At 35.9% G+C, this 23049-nt stretch overlaps 1 protein-coding gene and 1 long non-coding RNA gene across 11 annotated transcripts in view; one reads left to right on the forward strand and one right to left on the reverse strand.

Moving 5' to 3' along the window:
• Positions 1 to 9334, forward strand: part of MMP16 (matrix metallopeptidase 16) — a 305079-nt gene extending 295745 nt beyond the window's left edge. Inside the window, exon 10 of the mRNA XM_072803989.1 lies at positions 8790 to 9334. Within this exon, the coding sequence (XP_072660090.1) occupies positions 8790 to 8803 (14 nt within the window). The 3' untranslated portion in view covers positions 8804 to 9334. The remainder of the gene's footprint in view (positions 1 to 8789) is intronic.
• The window catches only part of LOC140620152 (uncharacterized), a 79894-nt gene that overhangs the window by 52887 nt on the left and 3958 nt on the right, over positions 1 to 23049 (reverse strand). For 7 of the 10 annotated variants that reach the window (XR_012019906.1, XR_012019904.1, XR_012019903.1 and 4 more), the window contains exon 2: positions 7363 to 7520. The exons of the other annotated variants lie outside the window; for them this stretch is intronic. This is a non-coding gene — a long non-coding RNA (uncharacterized lncRNA). The remainder of the gene's footprint in view (positions 1 to 7362; positions 7521 to 23049) is intronic. 10 annotated transcript variants of the gene reach the window in all.

The raw sequence follows: 23049 nt of genomic DNA on the forward strand, positions 1-23049 counted from the left end.
AAAAAAAAAAAAAAACCCCAAAACAAACAAATGGAATACTCTTCTCTGGTGAATCTGACCAATCCAAAAGGAAAAACAATAAAATATGTAATGAGGGTTTCCCAAACCAAAGATCAGCAAGATTATCCTTTATTAAAATTCATGTAGACAAGTCCCACTCATGCAGTCAGTGTTTCCAATCAGCTTTTTGTTTCCCCCTATTAAACAGGATCAGACAACTGAGAATTTCTAGGCATCTAAAGAATAGTTCAAACAACCATAGTGACACAAAGCAATATCATTAAGAAACTTGTAAAATAATCCTTATTATCTCTTAGAGGGACAAATTTTTAAAAATCATTTGCATAGAAACTAAAAATTGATAAGATTTTTAGTAGATTGGAACACAAAGTTAATTTTTTTCTTCCCCCGTCCATTTCTTACCTATATAATATAATCTACTAAGCAATGAGATATCCAAGACACAGAATTCAGAAAAACAGGAGTTTCAACAAAAGGAAGATAGAAGTAAATGGATCATCCAAAAGGGTGGTGAAGGACATTTTCAGGATTACAATGGTGTACCAGTCATAAAAGATAAGCAGTTAAGATTGGAGCAGCAAGACCAAGAGAAAAGCATGTTAAGGACTCCATCTTCATGACTTTTGTCATTGTCTCATCTTTTTTAACCTGTGAAGCTACTGCAGAAAGTGCTCCATCAGAACAATAAATGAAGAATACTACACATAAGATTTAAGGAATAGAGATTCCATTTTTTGAGAAATTCAAAAAAATTTCATACAATAACATGAAGATAAATCCTGGGATAATAGGCCTGATAGCAGCTAGTCCAAATAGGAGAATGGAAGACTCTAGTGTGCTGTGTGTGTGTGTATTATATATATATATATATTATTCATAAATAAACACAAAGAGAAACCAATAGATTACTTGATATAATTGACCTTATGGGAAATTGTACTTAGACTATGTAAGGTGTAAGGATAATTAGCAGTGGATAAAATAAAATGAAGCAAGTGTAAAAACTAGGCAAATATTAATTTAAGGAAGAGTTTTTAAAAATTAAAATATAGGTCCAATTCAGTGCTCAATTCTGAATAGCTATAGACATGATACTGTAAAAATTGCATCTTTAATCAAAAACTGTAATAAACTATATTTAGAGGACAAAGGAGGGGAAGCAGAGGACATGATACAGGAAGACAGTTTAGTCTTCGTCTAGTAGGAAATCAAGAGATGATGTCTCATTAAGGGAGTCAAATTTGCCTAAATTATTGTACCTCATTGTAATTAATATATTATTCAACATAAAACACATACCACAATGTAACATAACATATGATAGATAATATGAAAAATATTACATTATTATAGGTATAACAGAATCAGGAGAGAATCTAGATGGTGACTGTACCTGAAGTTATCATGGAAGACTTTATAAAAAGGATAATGCATGGGGGAAAAAAGTAGATTAACAAGTAAACAATAGGAAAGTTGCATTTTAGGCAAAAGCTATCATTTATAGAAAAGCATACAAGTGTAGGAGAGCATAGAACATTTGGGAAAATGAATTATTTTACCAGACCCCCATGTACATGAAGGAGAATTATAAAAGATTAAGTTCAAAGATTTAGGAAATGACTAGATCATGACGGGATTTGATGCCTCTAAATCTTGTTTTCCCGGCCTACTTCATGATTCTATGAGCTACCCACTTCACTTTTAATGCTTTTCTTTCTCTCCTTCTTTCTTTCTTTTCTTCTTCTTCTTCTTCTTCTTCTTCTTCTTCTTCTTCTTCTTCTTCTTCTTGTTTGGCTAAAGTCAGGCAGAGTTGCTTTCTTTATCTTTTTCCATTTTTATTCAATGTATTTAAACTAGAACAAACAAAAAACCAGATGACCCCATTCTCTAACTATTCACCCCTTGCCTTCTGCATCCACCAATTTGTTCTCTATATCTATGAGCTCGTTTTTTTTTGTTTGTTTGCTTGCTTTTCAGGTTCCACATATAAAAGAGATCACTCAGTACTTGTGTTTCCTTGACTGACTTAATTCCCTTCAGATAATGTCTTTGAGGTTCATCCATGTCACAAATGGCAAGTGTTCATTATTTTTTATGGCTGAATAATATTCTTTTTTTTTACCCTTTTTTTTTGTTTTACTGAATAATATTCTAATATATGTGTGTGTATAAAAAAATTTAGGATTATTCTATTTCTCTGAAAAATATCATTAGAATTTTGATAGGGGGACGCCTGGGTGTCTCAGCAGTTGAGTGTCTGCCTTCCACTCAGGGCATGATCCTGGGATCCAGGATTGAGTCCCACACTGGGCTCCTTGAGGGGAGCTTGCTTCTCCCTCTGCATATGTCTCTGCCTCTCTCTGTATCTCTAATAAGTTAAAAAAATCTTTAAAGAAAAAGAATTTTGATAGAGATTGCATTGAATCTTTAGTTTTCTTTGGGAATTCTAATATTTTAACAATATTAAGTCTTCTAATCCATGAGCACAGAATATCTTTCCACGTATTTGTGTGTTCTTCAAATCATTTATTAATATCTGATAGTTTTCAATATATAGGTCTTTTACCTCATTTCATATATTAATTCCTAGGTTATTTTTTCAATGCAATTGTAAATGGAATTGTTTTTCTTAATTTCTTTCTGATAGTTATTAGTGTGAAGAAATGCAACAGATTTTTGTGTATTGATTTAGTATCCTACAACTTTACTAAATTTGTTACTAGTTCCAACAGTTTTTTGATGGAGGCTTTAGGATGGAGTCTTTAGTCTTTACATAGTATCATGTCATCTGCAAACAGTAACAGTTCTACTTCTGCCTTTCCAATTTGGATGTCTTTCATTTTCTTGCCTAATTTCTCTGGCTAGGATTTCCAATACTATATTGAATAAAAGTGGCAAGAGTGGACGTCCTTGTCTTGCTTCTGACCTTACCAGAAAATCTTTCAAGTTTTCACCATTGAGTTATGATGTAGGCTGTGGGCTTGTCATACAGGCCTCATTATGTTAAGGCACATTTCCTCAATATCCGTTTTTGAAGAGTTTTTGTCATAAGTGGATGTTGAATTTTATCACTTTTTATGCATCTATTGAGATGATCATATAATCTTTATCCTTTATTTGTTTATGTGGTGTATCATATTGATTTGCAAATTTAACCATCCTTGCATCCCTGCAGTAAATCCCATTTGATTGTGGTGTATGATTCTTTGAATATGTATTGTTACATTTGGTTTGCAAATACTTTGTTGAGGATTGTTTCATCTGTGTACTTCAGCAATATTGGCCTATAATTTTCTTTTTTTGTGGTGTCCTAGTCTAGTTCTGGTAATGCTGGCTTCACAAAATATAATTGGAAGAGTTCTCCCTACCCCTAATTATTTTTGGAATAGTCTGAGAAGAATTGGAATTACTTCTTTGAATGTTTGGTAGAATTCACCAGTGAAGCCATCTGGTCCTGGACTTTTGTCTGTTCAGATTTTCTATTTCATAATGTTTCTGTCTTGGTAGGTTCTATGTTTCTAAGAAAGTATCCATTTCTTCTAGATTCTCCAATTTGTATATAATTCTTTATTGTAACTCTTATTTCTATGGTATTAGTCATAACATGTCCTCTTTATTTTTTTTAAGATTCTACTTATTTATTAATGAGAGACACACAGAGAGAAGCAAAGACATAGGCAAAGGGAGAAGCAGGCTCCATGCAGGGAGCCCAATGTGGAACTCGATTCTGGGACTCTGGGATCACACCCGGAGCCAGAGGCAGATGCTCAACCACTGAGCGTCCCTCCTCTTTCATTTCTGATTTCATTTATCTGAGTCCTTTACTTTTCTTGAGTCATCTAGCTAAAGTTTTGTCAATTTTGTTTACCTTCTCAAAGAACCAGCTCTTAGTTTCATTTATCTTTTCTATGGTCTTTTTAGTCTCTATTTAATTTATCTATGCTTTTCTTTTATTTCCTTCCTTCTACTAACTTTGAGCTTCATTTGTTCTTCTTCTTCTACTTTCTTGAGGTATAAAGTTAGGTTGTTTTTAAAAAAAAAGTTAGGTTGCTTTTTTGAGACTTTCTTGTTTTTCAACATAGGCATGAACTTTCCTCTTAAATTATTTTTGCCTTATTCCATAAATTTTGATTTGTTAGATTTCCATTTTCATTTGTCTCAGGAATTTTTTTCTATTTCTCTTTTAATATCTTCTTTGGCCCATGGTTATTCAGTAGCATGTTGTTGAATATCCACATATTTGTGAATTTTCTGGCTTCTTTATATAATTAATTAATTTTTAGGGATGCCTGGGTGGCTCCACAGTTGAGCATCTGCCTTCAGCTCAGGGCATGATCCTGGGATCTGAGATCGAGTCCTGCATCGGGTCCCCTGAGGGGAAGCTGCTTCTTCCTCTGCCTATGTCTCTGCCTGTCTCTCATTCTCTCTCTCTCTCTCTTTCTGTGTGAATAAATAAATAAATCTGTAAAAAATATTTTTTTTAAGTTTCATACCACTGTGATCAGAAAACATGCTTGCTATGATTTGAATCTTAAAATCATTAAGACTTCTTCTGTGCCCTAACATATGATCTTGGGCAGCATTCCATGTGCACTTAAGAAAAATATATATTCCATTGCTTTTGGATGAAATGGTCTTTAAGTATTTTACTGTTAAGTCCATCCTATCTAACATGTCATTTAAGGCATTTATGTCATTTAAGATGTTTCCTTATTGATTTTCTATCTGGATTATCTGTCCATTGATATAAGTTGGGTATTAAAGTTCCTTATTACTATATTGCAGTCTGTTTCTCCACAGTAGTTTTCTTAGTCATGCAACTAAGACCCTTGACTGAAACAGTTGTTGGCAATAGAAGCTTAGTGACATAGGAGAATTGGGAATGATTTATATGCCCTAGTTATACAATGAATGGTGAAAATTATTTTAAAGAGATATATGTTTGATATCTAATGGAAGATGGAAGCAAAACAATCAAATCATCACCTACATTACCTGGAATAAGGTACAACTAAAGGCAAGGCTTCAGAAGACCCAGTTGCTACTGCTACATAGCTGTGTGAAAGACACGAGGACATTGAAGACTATAAGCTAAAGTTATCACTTCTAATAATATGAAAGCTTAAGGAATTAAAATTTTAATTATAAGTTAAATTCATATTTTCTTGGCTTAGGCATTTACTGAAAACTAAGGACTGCCTATGAATTTCTTAACTTTTGCAGCCACAGATTTGAGTGAACTAAAATAAAACCCTCATTGAGACAAACTGCCAAACTTCAATATCCATTAATTCACAGCTTCATTAGATATATTACCTAAAAAGGAGGGTTTGGGTTGGTGAAGAACAGAACTATAGTCGTTGAAATTGGAGGATTTATAATATTCAGAGTATTCTCAAATTTCCACTCTGCTGTGAGCTTCTCCCCTCCACCCACCTTAATTGTCTCCAGGTCTAAAAGCCAGAGTCATATTTTAACATGCCCTGAGGAGAAATTAATTATAATGTCAAACACAGCAGAAAACAGCTTACATACCAATGTTATAAAATTTAGCTACTTTATGCATCCAAGTTCTGGGGAATTTGTATGAGAATGGATTCTGAAGGTGCCACACCAACGAGAGAATAACATATTTTTTAATTGGCTAAATTTAGCAAGATGGTTTAATTACTAGAGGTTCTGTAACAAATGAACTAGGTCAAGCAGCAGGGAGTATTGTACAACTGGAATCAAAACTGGTTCACATAATTGATGATGAAATGCCAAAAATTCCTTGATATGAGAAAGAAGAAGGACCTAAATACTTAGTGAGATGGAATGTTGGACTGGATATATCACATGTAACTCACTCAACCACACCCAATCATATTCCCAGATGAGGGTCCAGAAGGCAGTCTCTGGATAGAGACAGGAGCATCATCCACTTTGACAGAACTTCTTAGTCGGAAAGCTAATAAGAGAAACTATAGATGGAAAGAGTTTACCATTTCAGTGATGATTCTATTACTATTTCAGTGATAGATTCCAAGAATGGAAAAGCCCAAGTAACAATAATTGATCACTAGAGGCATAAGGAGTGTGTGCTTACCATTAAAATCAGTGGATCTGGGAATCCCTCGGTGGCTCAGGGGTTTAGTGCCTGCCTTAGGCCTGGGGCGTGATCCTGGAATCCCGGGATTGAGCCCCACATTGGGCTCCCTGCATGGAGCCTACTTCTCCCTCTGCCTGTATCTCTGCCTCACTCTCTCTGTGTCTCTCTGTCTCTCATGAATAAATAAATAAAATATTTTTAAAATAAAAGTAATAAAATAAATAAATAAAATCAGTGGATCTTTGGAGGTAGTCATAAACGCCCCTGAGACCAAAATAAAGAGCATCCCATAAAGTTCTATCTGAAGTACAGAAGTGATAAAAATAATAAATCTGGTGAACAAAGGCACTGAAACCTCATTAGAGATCTAGAGCTTTCTCTATTGACCTGAATCCGTTATCAGACCTGCATAGTTTACAGAGTCAACATCTATTGAAATAAAAATGAAGCATCTGATTACCCTTGAGGAAGAACCTTTCAATATTATCACAATTGTGACAGTGAATCTTTCCCTTTCCCTTTCCATTTTCTAGGATAAACATGTTCCAAAGTAAGATAAAGAGCCAGTCTTTTCATAGATATTGTTAACACTGACTTTGCACTAACTCTAATTCCCAGGGATCAAATAGGCAACTCTGGTCTTCTAGGCAGTTGTCTTATGGAGACAGATTTTGATTCAAGGTAGCCCCAAAAGCATCCCAACATATACTATGGTTGGATAAATTTGGATATTACCTTTAGTATCTAGTAGTCTTTTCTTGGGTATCCATCCAAGTGAAGACTGATTGTAATGAGTAGGACCCAGTGGAAGTTCCCAAAATACCCTATACATACAAAAATTAAAACTGTATCTCTGGAATAATGCATTAAAAATTTTAGAGCCATCATCAGAGATTTGAAAAATTCAAAGCATAACTATTTAATACTCTGCATTAGCCAGTGAAGAATAGGAATGGGTTTTGGAGAATGATGGTGGATTTCCATGACGATAATCAGATGATGATTTAAACTGTCATGGGTTTTCCAGATGTATTCTCTGTATTGGAATAAACTTTACAGTCCCTGTCACTTAACTTTCAGGTTGTGATCTAATAGATGATTTTTGTTTGTTTGTTTATTCCAATTAGTACAGGATCTCAGTTTCATTTGTCCCACTTGGCAAGAATAGCAGTATACCTTTGCCATATTGCCATCATGGTATGTCAAAACTGTGTTATAATTTAGTTTGAAGGGAAATAAATCATCCTTACCCTTACTGAGAATTCTTGCTTGCCAAGTACACTGATGAGAACAGCCAGGAGATGCAGATGCATACATGTCAACATATGGGACACGGATATGGGACAAAGAGGTCGGCTCTATTCAAATGAATTTCTAGATGTCTATTCAGGGCACACCAGAATATTCTCTATAAATTAATAATAATAAATTATTAATAAGTTCCTATACCTTACAGACACTGCAACCAAGGAAAAGGCAATGTATTACTGTAGATGTCTCCTTAACCCATTTACTCAATAATCTAAGGCTGCTAAATTTGAGTAGGGCTTAGAGAAAGAGGTATTTGTCTAGAGTGTAAACAATCTGCTATCTGGCTATGATTACCCAGTGCATCTTCTTACGTTCAAACTGTCTTTAGAAGATTCAACATATAGCAAGCTACGATAAGAGAAATCTTCAGAGCTCCGTAACAAGAATTATGCACTTTTAATCAAGTAACTATTCTCATTTTGAAAAATAATTGACTTATTACTGTGCTGTATTAGATATTAAACCACCAACCGCAAGTGTTGGCACTTCCCATGAACTGATTATCTGATGTATCGTGCCAAAAAGTTGAGCACATCAGCACGACTTCCATTATCAAGTGGTCCAAGAAGGTCATGAATACACAAGTTGCATGCAACAGTAATGCACATTCCCAATTTACCAATACTTGGTGCAAAATCATCCCTCCTTCAAGTGACAGCAGCAAGCAGGAAGAAAAATGTCCAGCTTGTTGAATGGGTTACTGGAAATGCTGGCACCAGCAGAAGAGGACTGTTATAGGGTAAAAGTCCAACTCAGGAGTGACTCTGAAGGAGAGTGAGGAAAAGAAATTCTTCCAGGGGTAAATTTTCACTTTGCTAGAAGAGAAATGGTCTGAAGTGTCTACACTGCTGCCTGGACTGTGGCTAATCATGTCCCTGGATGATCTGGGAGTTGAAGGGGACAAGATTGGAATCACAGGAGCCAATTTGTCAGTGGACACTCTTCGTTGTCTCAGTTTTTAGAAACATAGTCATTTCCACAAGAATGCTTTCTCCTTATTAAAGTGAATATTTAACTAGTGGTGTTGCTCATGGTTTGAATTTTTTCACCATAAAATATGATATTTCAGATGTAAGAACTTTTTTTTTTCTGAACAATGTAAAAGATGTGACACTGTAATCTGGCTTGTTAGTGGATATCCAAGTTTTTAAACTGGAAGCAAAGCTACTAAAATGTTTCAACTAATAGTACCACTTTCACTTTTTCTCACTTTCCCTGAGGGAGGTAGTGTGGTGTGGTGAGTAGAGCTGGATAGGAGGCCAGTAAATCACTAACTAAATTTTGGGAAACAGGCACGTCATCTCCCTGATTCATTTGTTCTCCATCTATACAAAATTATTTTTTTACTAGTCCTTTTCTGTTCCAGGATCCTACAGATGACTGAAATGAGTGGATTATTAAGATGACAAGGCTTCATGAAAAACAAACATTTATATGAGAACATGCATAAGCTGCTATTATGACAATTCTTTTGGGGGCTGTTTTGGAGTAAAATAGTTTCGTCTCTTAAATCACACATTTTAGATATTGATTTCACATCATATTTCCTTAAATACAGTAGTGCAGTGTTTCTCAAGGATTGCTAATTTTCATGAATGTTTAAGGCCCTGAGTGGCCATGGATTCCTGAGTTCCACCTCAGGCTTGCTGAATTAAATTTAAGAAACACTTCAGATATTTTTGATGTTTGGCCAAAGTTTAGAAACATTTGCTATTGCTGGCTAATCCTTTCCTGAGAATATTAATTGCTTAGCCAACAAAAATTGGAACTTTCCTGGGAGCAGGGGCCATGTGACACAGCCCTATTATTTCCCACAATGTCAAGCCAAAAGTTTCAGGGCACAATAGATAGTATATATGTGTGTACATAGCTGGTGGGGTGCTTTTAATTCAATGAACAAGGGTTGTAGAATGAAAAGGTGATCCAAAGTGTATCTCTTCTAAATAAAAGAAGACTTTTTTTTTCTTTTTTTTTAAATATAGATTTGACAGCTGGAACTGTTCCAATTTGAATTTGTTTGTGGTTGTGAATTATTCAATACACTGACAGTGATGTTTGATTTGAAACTCATTCATTCCTTCACCAGTCGCATGCGAAACACCTCCTAAAGAGCATTTTTAATTGCCCAGATGTTTGTGTGAAATTACTGCCATTAATCACGGTATTGATTATGCTTCTCCTGTTTTCCGGCAGTCTTCTATTTTTAAACAGTCCCCTGAAGTGACATACGGAAGCATCCTTGTTATCCATGACTTTCTAGTTTGCAATATAATTGATAGATGAAAAATTCATTGTGAGTCATTTAAATCTGCTGCTTGTGTTGAAAAGGTAGTTATTTTTGCCACTTCCTGTTTGCCACAAAGCATGTTCTATGCTGCAGTTTCAACAACTGGTCCACTCTTTCTCCAGTCAGCCTGTCCCTGCACAGAGGATTGGCCTTAGGCACAACTGTCTAGTATGCAAAATTGTTAGGCTCTCTCCCAGCTCACTTGCCAGCACACCTCCTCACCCTGCCCCTGCCTCCTGCCTTTCCAACTATAGGCTTAAACGTTGCATTCCGTTTCAAAGTTCTCAGCTATCAACCAGCTTAGCTTAAAATGAGAAAGTCTGTAGATCTCTCTAAGAGATATCTCTTGCCCATATCTACATTTGGGCAATTAATACACATTTAACCTCAAAACCAGAACACACGTATGGAATAAAAGTTTTGAAAATCACTTTTTAAAATTTCTAGCACTTATTAAGAACCGTCTTTCAAGGCAATGAAATTGCTTTTATTTTGGCGTAGGACGCGTTATCAGGTAGTGCTTAATGTTGTCATTCTAAGCCTCACTTCCTTAGTTGTAAAATAAAATTACCAAACTGGTTATAGCAAAGTCACTTTGGAGTAACTGGAGGAGAGCCAGCACATGCATGCAAGCCCATAACTGCCCCATGTGTCTTTCTATCCCCACCTTTATTTTGTATCTTAAGGGGTTATACATCCAAGTTCCTTCCACCAGCCCCCCAACTGATGGCTACTTCTTATGTACCCTGATGGCACATTCCACTCTAAAAAGGATAGACCCATACATCTCTGGAAGCAGGTTCAGAGCTATTTGGGTGGAAAATTCCAGATCCCAAGTGCCAAGCATGTGTGTGTGTGTGCCATCTCTGGATTGGTACACTGGCCCAGTCCTGGGGACTCTATACCTTGTGAAGAGAACTATAGCCAAAAGAGCTCAAAAAGTAGGAGCCACTTCGTGCAGAGACCTACTGCCCAGGCAGAAGAATAAGACTGGGTATGGCTAAAGGACTATTCTGTTCCACTCTAACCTGAACGCTCTTATACTTTTACTATTGTGTTATTCTATGTTGTCCACTGATCCAGTTCTTGGTTGATTCTGTGGTCATAATGGATATAACCAAATAGTCTTTTGCTTGTCCTAGAACTTTTAAGATCTCTCTTTCTCTTTGCAAATGTTAATAGTTTCATCTTATATATCCTGTATGTTGATATCACACAGGACTTCCTATTTTCTATGCTACAGTTCCATGAGATGCTTGGGACACAGATTTATAAGCTCTGTAAAATGCCTGCTACAAGTCAGATATCAGAATAATTTTTCTGTCTGTCGTTCATTGTGATGGTGGGAAGGGTTTATATGAAAGTGCGGACTGTAAAAGAACAACGCCTATGTTGCCTGCTAAGCAAAATTCTTCTCCATGCAGAAATCATTGTCTGATATATCTTGTGTTTCACAATCAGATGTTTTTCTGCTTCTTTCTCTCTGTAGTTTTGCAACTTAACCATTCCAAGACCACTTGTCTGAATCACATTTATAAATTAAACACCGCTGTTAATTCCACTGTTAATGAAATTATCTTTAAGGCTCTATCTACTCTGACCATACCATCTGCCTGAAGCAAAAATATTTTTTAAGGAAAGATAATGAATACATTTTACAGAGGAGAGTATTTCTAATTAAAGAGAAACTAAACTGATCTCTGACTCTCATACTTAGAAACAGTTCTTATCTTAAAAATTAAATTCCTTAAAAAAAAATTCCTTAAAAATATTTAAAATATTAATCAGAAGGGAAAAAAAACAAAAAAAGTTGTAAAAAGTAGTGGCTTATTCGTAGACTTCTACTTACAGAAACTAGTGAAGCAGTAACTACGTTGGCTTTTATTTTCACAGTGTATGATGTAGTATTATGATTAATATTAATAAGAAGAGCTATTGATACTTCAATCTTACGGATTTTGCTAAAAACAAGGAGTGGCCATACTTTTGATATCTAATATTATAAACATCAGAATAACATTTCTCTGTTGCTCACTGTGGTGATGGGAAGGGTTAATGTACAGTAGTACTCTAGCTTCAGGACTGGTAGTGAACAAAACTGTGGGTTTCTTTCTTTAACAACCTTCTTTAATCAATTTCAACTTGAATTTTCTGTCCTTGTAGCCTTTATTTCCCCAGAGTTCTCCAAGAAGGCTTTGCCACTGTTGGACTCAAATACACACTTGTAACAAGCTCTTAAGCAAATAAAGCTAATAGTTAGGAAAAGCTTCTGAAATCTGGATGTAAATACTGAGTTGTGTTGATAATTTGTGCAATTAGGGCAATATCAAGAGGAGGATTCCAGGCACCTTAGAGACGCTCCAGAAGTCCTACAAATATGGTGCATGTATTGGAGGGAAACTGATGAATGTTCCATGCTTATTCCTGATTTTCAGTCTTTCAAGGATTTAAAGAAACAGTAAGCCACAAACGCTGCTTCATTATCTCCTCACAAACTGCTTATTAATTACAAACGGAAAACAATGACTTCCAAGTAAAGAAACCTGGTGGAGGGACACCTGGGTGGCTCAGGGGTTGAGTGTCTGCTTTTGGCTCAGGGCGTGATCCCAGGGTCCCGGTATCCAGTCCTACATGGGTCTCCCAGCATGTAGCTTGCTTCTCCTCCCTCTGCCTATGTCTCTGCCTCTCTCTGTGTGTCCCTCTTGGATAAATAAATAAAATCTTAAAAAAAAAAAAAAAAGCAACGTGGAGGATTCCACAATAACAAAATGATAAAGTTAACATTACCAACATCAAGAAAACATTGCATGCTTTCTAGTAGGATGCACTAAGGAAGAAGAGCATCATGGTCTTTTGGCCAACAATACATAACCTCAACCTAATGATGCGGAAATACAAAAAATCCCAAACCAGGGGATCCTCTACAAAATAACTGGCTTGCGTTCAATAATGTCAATATCAAGCAAAACAAAGAAAAGCTAAAAAAAAATTATTTCCAGTTGCAGTGACTTATCCTGGACTAAGAAAAATAATAACTATAAAGTATTTTACTGGGACATTTGACATTTCAGTATGAGCTATGAATTTGAAAAAAAAATTTCATATCATTTTTAAATTCCCTAGTTTTGATAATTTGTCAAAGAGAATACACTTTTACTTAGGAAATACATAATAAAGTACTTACAAGTAAAGGGGCACTGTCCTTCCACCTAACTCTCAAAAAGTTCAGAAAGAAAGAGCAAAACAGAGAGAAAACTGATGGGCAAGCAAATGGGGCAAAACGTAAACATTTGTGAATCTTTTTTTTTTTTTTTTTAACATTTGTGAATCTTGATAAAAGGTACATAGTTGTTTCTTATATTATTTTTGACATTTTCCTGCAAGACTGAAATTATATTAAAATGTAAGGGGTAGTAAAAAAGAAAGGCAGGGAGGAAGGAAGGTGGGAGGGAGGGAGGTTGGCTGTGGCCTTTAAGGTAGAATGGGTTTCCTCTGGCTCCGTAGTTTGCAATTTCTAGAAAGAAGAGGTAAGGGATGAATGGGTGGGACTTTTACATGAACATCCACACAAATTTATTCCTGCGGGGCTTGTTACTAGATTTGGTGTTACTCTGCTGCTGTAATACTCTTCACCTATGACCCTCAAAATACAATAAAATACAGGTTACTTCTGGGGGCACCGAGGAAATGTTAAATTGACCCAGTTGTTGGTATATACTTACCATTTGCAACTCTATTAAATTGGAATATACCTTTTTGTTGCAATGTTATGATGCTGCATATTATCTATATGTTTTAAAAATAAAGAAGATTTCAGAGCTAAAATGGCTATAAAACATTTCTAACCACAGCTAACCTAGCAACCACCAATTTTTGATCTGCTGTATGACTGGTTAGTTGAAACAGTCAAGTATTCATTTGAGAAGGAAAATTTCTTTTTACTGTTGAGAAAATTAAGTGATAATTATTCAAATAGTAAACATGAAAAGGATGTAATAGAATAAAACCCCCAATGGCCTTTGAAAGTCTAAATTGGAAAATGCATTCTTAAAGCAATTTTAATTAAAGCAATTGAATTTAAGTAGTTGAGATAAACAAGGAATTGGAAGCCCTAAACCTTAATTTATCACTTTGATAGGGCAGATTATAGGAACTGTATTTTAAATGTAGGTCTCCATTGGTTTGAGCTACAGAACTCCATCAGATACTGCGCTGCCAGGCACACTCCTGATCTTTCATTTAATTGTCTTCTTGCCTACTTGATTAAATAAAGATTAGTGTTTATTATCTTCACAGTATTTTTACAAGCTTTAACAAATGAAGCCAAACAGCTTTTCTGTGAGGTGGGCAAGCCCAATGCTTTCCTCTCATTTATAGATAGAGAAATAGAAGACTCAAGGTTTCAAGCATAATAGGAAGAGGGAAAGGTAGAAGGTCATACATGGCAGCTTCTACCTAGGTCCTTGAACCATTTCTAGTATGTCCCATCTGTTGATCACAAAAAAAAAAAAAAAACAAACAAACAAACAAAAAAAACCCTTCAGATATTTTAGCAGTTGTTGTGATTATATGGCACTTGTGAGAAGATTAAGCCTTCTAGTTTTCCTTATTTCTTTTAAACAGTTCACCAGAGAAGGAGGGAAAAGACTGTTTCGTAGTAACCACTTATATTAGTTTTCTATTGCCACTGTGACAAGTTACCCATAAACAGTGGCTTAAAAAAAAAAAAGCCACAAATTTATTCTCTTACAGTACTGGAAGTCAGAAGTCCTAAAATCAAGATGTCAGCTGGGCTGGTTCCTTCTACAGGCTCTAAAGCAAAATTAATTTCTTTGCTTTGCAAGCTTCTAGGGGCCGCCTGCATTCCTTGGCTCATGGATCCTTCCTGCATTTTCAACACTAGCCTCTTAACATGGTCATAACTCTTTCATTGACTCTACCCCTGCTGCTCCCCTCTTGTGATTATCTGCTCCACTGGGATAATTCAGGATTTTCTCTCCCATCTAAAGATTCTTAACTTATCACAACTGCAAATATGCTTTTACCTATATAAGGTAACACATTGACAGGTCCGGGGACTAGAATATGGGAATCTTTGGGTGGTCATTTTTCAGTCTAGCATTCCTCTGAAAATGTATGTAGGGAGGAAGGTAACTGATATCCATGTTTTCTTCCCTTTATAATCTTTGGGTTAGAATTCCTGAGGTCACAGGTGGCTACTGAGACAAAAATGTTAACCCCAAGCTCACACCTCAGCTGGAATGGAGAACTAGGGAAGCAATATATATATAGTCAGAGTGGAGGCTTTGTAATAAATTTGGATTCTAACCCTATATGGTACTAGACGCAAGTGTCTGGTTGATGAATGAGCAGGCAAGTTAAAACAAAACAACAAAAAGATACTATCTTACATCAATTCTCCAAATCTCTTGCACCTATTTTTTCTTTACAAATTTGCTTCACACTGCGTCCTAAAACATCTTTTCCTCTGGCCCAAGAAATTTCCTGTTGACATACTACCTGAAACACATTGAAAAGTCACTGTTACAGATTATGTACCCAGAGGAAGAAAATATCCCCTTTATCTCATTTTTCACTCCCTCCTAACTGAAGTTTCTACTACTTGTCTTGACTTGGCCATTTACCAAGAAAGAGGCCTTAAGCAAGCCATACAATTGTCTGAGCCTCAATTTTCTTATTTCTAAAATGGGCACAATAATCCTTACTTCTGTTGGAAGAAAACTTTTTCCTTTACCCTTCAAAGTTCTTTTGACTGTTCTAAGAATTAACCTGACGTGAGACCAACAAACAGAAGAAAATCAAGTTTAATTCCATACACATAGGCGTTCCCAAAGAATATGAGGCCCATAGGCAGCCAGGCAATTGAGGCTTATATGCCATCCAGAGCTAAGGGGACTGAGATAAGAATCTGGGACTTCAAATGAAATGAAGATAATACACAGAAAAATGAAAAAGAGTAAATGGTAAACAAATGTTTGCTGGAAGGAATTTTAATAGACTTTGCTAAGTTTCTCCCTTTCTACCACACCAGGTTCATATTATACTACACTTATCTATGATGATACCTACCCTCTAAACTTTTTTAGGCAGCTAAAGGGAAGGTCAGTTTCTTCTTGAGTCTTCTGTTTCTTAAAAATAATCAGCCTAAAACAATCCACATGCCTAAGAGACATATTTTGCAAATTCTCCCCCTACACTTCAATAGAATATTGTGAGCTTTTAGTGAAATCATGTGTGAAGACCAGCTGGCACATACTAAATGGTAGGTAAAAAAACAAAAATAAATCCAAAAACCTTGGAGTATATTCCTCTCAAGAAATCCATTCCTCAAATTCCATTTTAAGCAAACACTTTTAGGTTATTCAGCCTACCTACATGAAGATTATATGACAATAAAACCAATAGGGGTAAGGATATAAAAATCTTCTCTTTTAATAAATAAATATATGTTACATACATATTTAATAAATAAATACTATATCCCACTAGGTACTATAGTATAAATACTAGGCACGGTTCTCCCGATGTGCAGTTTCAGAGAAGGTAAGAGACTAACATAACTTGAAAAGGGCAATGATCAAGAGGAACAAATTAGTTACAAGTAGATGAAGCAGACAGCCTCTTCTTTTTGACATCTGTGGAATCTGGTGGTAAAAACAAATTGGACAGCGGCACAAATGATACCAATTCCTGAGTAAGTAAACATACTTGACGAAGAACTTGCATCATTTCTTCCTTTGTTTTTAAGGCCCTGGACAGATAAGAAAGAACTGCTTCTCAGGCAAGACCAGAGAAACTACAGGTAAAATACCAGTCCAACAATATCAGCACAAAATTTTTTTTTTCTTCTTTTTAGCACAAAATCATTTTTATTCAGTCAAATTAGACCGATGTCCTGGTTGACTGCCCATGAAAGCAGTAGTATTTTCTTAAACTAATTATACCATTTCTTTAAAAGTCTGAACTTTATCCGACCTCCTCTCTAGATGATAGACCCTGTTCTAACCAAACTGCTTCATTGGGTACTTTGCTATTCAGGGGAAAGGATAAGGAGCCAGTCCCTTGTAGTTAAGCCCTTTGTTCTTTATTTCCTCTCCTATCAAGTATCAACTGTCTCCACCTAGTTCCTCCACACTTGAATATTCCACAAACTAAAGTCTAAGTAATCCCCAAACCACCACAAAAAAACTCAGTCAAGAAAGCAAAAGTTAAAAAAAAAAAAAGAAAAAGAAAAAGAAAGCAAATGTTCAGAGGGAAAAAAAGAGAAGAGTGGGTGTGTGTTGGACTCTTTTTTTCCTAATGAGTTTCAAGCATGTTCCATGTGTCACTTTCATATCCTATTAGTGCAGACTGGTATATGATTTATAGTCTTGTATTACTTTTAGTAAAATTCCACTGAAACAGAACAATTCAAGTGTCCTCCAGAGTTGTTTATAATAGGATTTTATCTCTATTAGAAAGAAAACAGCACTAGTTCCAGCTGTTCTTGCTTTGGATAAAATTCACTTTTCATCAGTAGAATGTATAAAGTTTAGTTTGACAGCTGGCTTCATATAGTTAAATGCTATTTCATGTTATTCAGTTTAAATTTTCTCTCATAATGCTAGGAACAGATAAGATGAGACCCAGGTGCTGAATGGCATATTTTTTAGTTCTGATAGAATAGGCTTTGTCAACAAAGTTGGAAAAGTGAAAGAATAATTAAAGCAGAACTGCTAAGAAAATTTATTTGAATGAAATCTAAAGAATATAGCCTGGTATTTTCACGAGTTTTGCCAAAAGTATAAAGGAAAATAATAGAAATTGGTCCTGTCAGCAGAACTATACATTATAGAAAATAAAACAGCTACTGAAGAAAAATCACAACAAAATGAAAATGTAATATTTATGCTCTTTTCATGTCTCCTTCCTTATCAAAAATCTCTCAAAATAAAAAAAAAAATCCAAACTATCTATGGCTCATCAGCATTCTTGACTTAGGAGACATAAACTAGGATGTTTTACAGTTCTCTGGATTTCAGTGAAGGAGGTAACCAACTAACCATGTAGTCATCAAATAACTCCTCATGGTAAAACAAACATCTAATTTCTAGGACACTTCATTTGTGAACTAGACCATGATTTCAATACTATATGCAAACAGAGGTATTAAAGTTGCTTATTTTTTATCATGACAGCAGGTAGAACCATCTCCCACAAAAGTCATACAATCTAGTGCATCATCTTTATGGATGGAAAATGGTGTACACTTAGAGCACTGGACTTGGAAAATGTACTAGGGACTCTTGTTAGCTTAGCTGGGCAAGCAAGGCCATTGGCCATAGAAAAGTCGGGATACAGGCCGCCAGCTCTCCAAGCCAGGCACACATCAGCTGGTCCATAGGCTTGAAGTAAATTTATCAGGCGGTATTTTTAAGCCTTAAAAATTTCATTATTTTTCCTGGCATGTTTAATTTCAAACCTCATCTATTTTCTCACCTCTTCATACAGCATGCTGAAAGTTGCCAAAATATCTCTCCCGAATATAGACATCCTGGAACAGGGAGGTGACTAGACACTGCATCATCTTTGGAAGCTCTCAGCTAACCTATGAAAGCAGCCTTTCACTATTTCTCCACTGCAGTTATTTCCCATTTAATATAGTCTAAGTAGTGAGGTGCACAAGGGGTACATGTATGTGTGTGTTTGTAACGGTCATCTCTTTACTACTTTGGTCATAAACAACAAAGTGTGTTGGATAATTGAACAGATTATTCAGGAAGATTCTAAAGCATTAAGAAATTAAATATTTAAATAATATATTTCTTTCTTGTAATAATAAATAGCTCCATTATATCTACCATGTGTAAAGCTCAGTCAAAGGCTATCTAAAACATGAAACTAACTGAAGCATCTGGTGATATATTCCTAACCTAGCAAGGGTGGTGGCGTGGTGGTGGCAGGACATAGGGTCATATAAATAAGCGTAGACAAACTATAGTTAATAAACAACATAGCTAACATTTTAGGGCAGTTACTGTGCGCTGGGCACTGGTATCACAAACTCTACATTTATTTTTTCTTCATACTTTCATGAAATAGCGTATAAGAAAAACCACCTGGTTTTCCATCTCCTGTGTCTTGTGTGTCTCCTTTCCTTTCACACTACTACCACGGGCACATAGGATGCTTCTGGTCACCAAATGTGCAGAGGTTTTTCCTCACACCAAGCAATTCTCTGTGACACCAGCTCAGTGGCATACAATTCAACTCAATTCTGATACTATTTCCCCAGAGGTGGCATCATGAGATCCCACAGATTAAGGGCTCAGTCCCTCAAAATTGTCTCCCCCCCAGCCCCAAACTCAGAGGGCAGTCTCTAGTTGTCACCTGTGCTTCTGATGAATCTACTATAGATGGAAGGTTCCAATGATCCCCTTGTTGGGTTTGATTAATTTGCTAGAGTGGCTCACAGAACTCAGGGAAACATGTTTACCGGTGCAGGATCATCTGTCCCTGTGGAGCTGTGGTGTGTGTCACCCTCCCTATGTAGATATGTTTGCCCTCCCGGAACCTCTCCAAAACCCCTGCCATTGTGATTTTATACAGGCTCCCTCACATAGGCATAATCAATTCATTAACTCCATTTCCAGCTCCTATCCCCTTTCTGGAGGATGGGAAGTGGGGATGAAAATTCCAAGCTTCTAGTCATGGCTTGATCCTTCTGGTGATCAGCCCCTATCCAGCAGCCATCTAGGAGCCCGCCCAGAGTTGCCTCGATAGAACAAAAGATGCTCCTAGTGCTCTTATCATTTAGAAGTTTACAAAGGTTTTAGGAGCTCTGTGTCAGGAACTGGAGACTGAGACCAATATATGTATTTCTTATTATTTCATAGACAGGCATTGTTATTGTCCTTGTTTTATGTATAAGAAAACTGAAACCCAGAGTTAAGGGATTTGCCTAACATTACACAACTAAAAGTGATTCATTCATTAAGTAATTCATCCATTCATTTATTTATCCAATCAACAAATATTTACTCTGTACTTATTATGTGCTAAACACTGTTTAGGTACGAATGAGGTAGAGCAATGGACATGACATCCAAAATCCTTGCTCTGAGGAAGCTTACATTTTAATGGGAGTAGGGTGGGAGACAAATGGAATACAGATTAGCACTTACATAATATGTCAGGAGGCAATAAATGTAAAGATGATTGAAAGAGGACAGTGCGATAGACATAATGGTTGGGATGTACTCTTTTTAGAGGGTGTCAGGGATGACCTATCTGAAAAGGAAGCATCTGAACATTTTTCACTTAGTTCAAAATTTCAATAAAAACAATGTGTACTGAGGAATATTTAGAAATATAAAAAAACATAAAAGAAAACATAAAAACTCATCAGATAAAATCCAAAGTGAAAAGTATCCATTATTCTAACATGCATATGTAACTATTACCACTGTTTTAGTGTCTGTCCCGTGAGATAATCAGAACATCAAGATCATGTTGCTTAGGCAATTTTATAGAGTGCTTTATTTTCCTCTTTTGGTTGAGTATTTTTCACTAAATATCACTAAATATTCTTATAACATATGATTTTAACACTTGCACAGTATTGAACTGCATGAACAAGCCACAGTTTATTTAACGTTTCTCTTGTATTTATCTTTTCTGTTGGATGTGTACATTACTTCAAAGTTTTCACTAATATAAATACTACTTGGATGATGACTTTTGTACGTAACATGTAGGCTTCTCTTGTTATTTACTTAGGACATATTCTTAGGTGCTGAATCCCTGGGGAAACATGAACAAAGCCAAATTTGCTTTCTAGAAAGCTCATAACTCATTTTTCCAACAATCCTGCATGAGTACCAATTTATAGCACCCTTTCTAATTGAGATTATTTAAAAGGTACTTCAGCTAATTTTATAAATGAAAAATACTGTTATAATTTACATTTGGGATATTGATCTTTTATTGAAAACCCCTAAATTCAGATTCCCAAATCTGGAAAATTATTGAGAACCCTAGTATCTGTTATAGGGAAAGCAGGTTAGTTGAAGAGACTTCTTTCCAATTCTGAAAGGAAGAGGTGATGGAAGAGTGGAAAAAACTCAGTAGGAAGAGTGATAGAAGAACTCATTTTTGGCTTAAACCTCTTCTTTCATTTATTATACTGTTACAAAATTTTTGATGCTTACCATGTGGTAAACAGTATTCTAGCTCTGAGGGGCTAAAATTCCACTAAGTAAATATATAGTCACATTCTGATAACTGCCACAAAATATTTAAACTCTTGGGATGCCTGGGTGGCTCAGTGGTTGAGCGTCTGCCTTTGGCTCAGGGCCTGATCCCAGGGTCCCAAGATCAAGTCCAACATGAGGCTCCCCGCAGGGAGCCTTCTTCTCCCTCTGCATGTCTCTGTCCCTCTCTGTCTCTCATGAATAAATAAACTCTTTTAAAAAATCTAAGCTCCACGAGCATACGGACTCCATGAAAACAGAGTTTTTGACTATTTTTGTTGAGCAGTATATCCCTAATATTAAAACAGTGCCTAGAACATAAGTACAAAAAAAAAAAAAAAAAAAAGAACATAAGTACACAGTGGATATTTGGTGAATGACATAATAAAATAAATAAAGCAAGTTAATAAGATAGAGCATATCTGTTGGGTGTGTGTGTGCTAACATCAGATGGTTAGAGAGGGGCTCAGTGCCAACATAATATCAGCAGATGCCTTGGTCCATAAAAGAACTGGTAAGAGGGCCAGTGTGGGCGCTTTGGAGACAGCGAGGAACACTAGAGGATGGATTATGGAGGAGGACTGGGGAGAGGGGATCATGTAAAGTCACACTTGGTCTGAGTGAGATGAAAATCCATTGAAGAGTTTTAAACAAAGGAATGACAAGATCCAACTTGCATATTAAAAGGAATACTCTTTCTTCCAGATTTTAGAGGCAGAGAACAGAAGCAAGGGTACCATTTAAGAGAGGCTGTTGCAATAATCCATGATGCAGTGACAATGCCTTGGAATAGAATATTAGCAGTGGAAACAGCAAAAAAGTGGTCAGATTCTGGGTAGACTTGGAGAATACAGCCATTAGAAGCTTCTGGCATTTAGGATGCAGTGTGAGAGTAAAATCAGAGTCAAGGGAAATTCCAAGGATTCTCGCCCAAACGACTGGAAGGACAGAGTTGTCTTTTACTTGTAAGAAGTTGTATAAAGAATGTTAAACAAAAACAAAAACAAAAAACAACAACAACAAAAAAAAGCTTTGTTTTTTTTTTTAAATAGGGAATTTAGGAATTTTTTTTTTTATTTAGGAAATTGTTTTAAGATAGGTTTAAATTGGTTTTAACAACTTTGTGAAGAAATAAACAGTATTTAATGTAATTGAAAATGCTGTAAACAGATTATTTAAAATTCTCCACTTTAGGAATTAAAGTGGATAATAAGTGAAAAACAAAAATGAGTTTATTTTTGAATTATTCAGTCATATATATGTATCTTTCTAAGAAGCTGTTCCACTAAAAATTCAGAGTAAGAGCATCACTGCCTTTGAGACTCAAATTTAGTAACATAGAAAGGTGAGGGGGCAGACTTTACTTTGCAGTAGAAAATGTAGCAGCTTTGGTGTCTTGATAGCCCTTGAGTTAAAAATATGTCAAAAATGCCCGATACACGTCAGTACCTGAGGATACCCAGTAGTGTGCTGACAGCACGTAGCAAGTGTTCTTTGTGAGCCCAGCAAGATGATGTCTGAATTACTACTGCTGATTAACTTTATTCACAGACCACTACTAAGTGCTTGAAAATATCAGTTACATAGTTTTTCAGTGTTGGAAACTTACACATGAATAATTTTAATTCTTATTAGAAATTAATATCGTCAATTGAAATTGACTGTATGAATATCTTTACACCTTGCCGTGATTTCACTTTGCATTCTACTCATAAATTTAATCCTTAACAAATAATTTTCTGACTATTCTGTGAAATATTCAAAACGTATTTCAATGCTTTCTTGTAGTAATGTAGATGTGGAAATGGTTACCCAAAAGGAAACTCCTTTTGTCTTAGCAATCTGAGGCATCTGTATGTCATAATGCTATATAGATTTTTCTCCAGTTTTCTCGAATCATCCACAACTCTTTTAGTTAAGAGGAAAAGAACTAAAAGACACAGCGATAGGCTCTGGAGAACACCATAGGGTAATATTTTGTGGCAATATGGAAGAGATATATACTGCATCAGTGAGGATGTGTAGCCTCTTCCAATGCAGAGGGTACTGGTCAAGTTCAACTAAATAAGAAGTATTAATAATGAAGT

This window comes from Canis lupus, chromosome 28 (genome assembly GCF_048164855.1).
Source record: "Canis lupus baileyi chromosome 28, mCanLup2.hap1, whole genome shotgun sequence".
NCBI lineage: Eukaryota > Metazoa > Chordata > Mammalia > Carnivora > Canidae > Canis > Canis lupus.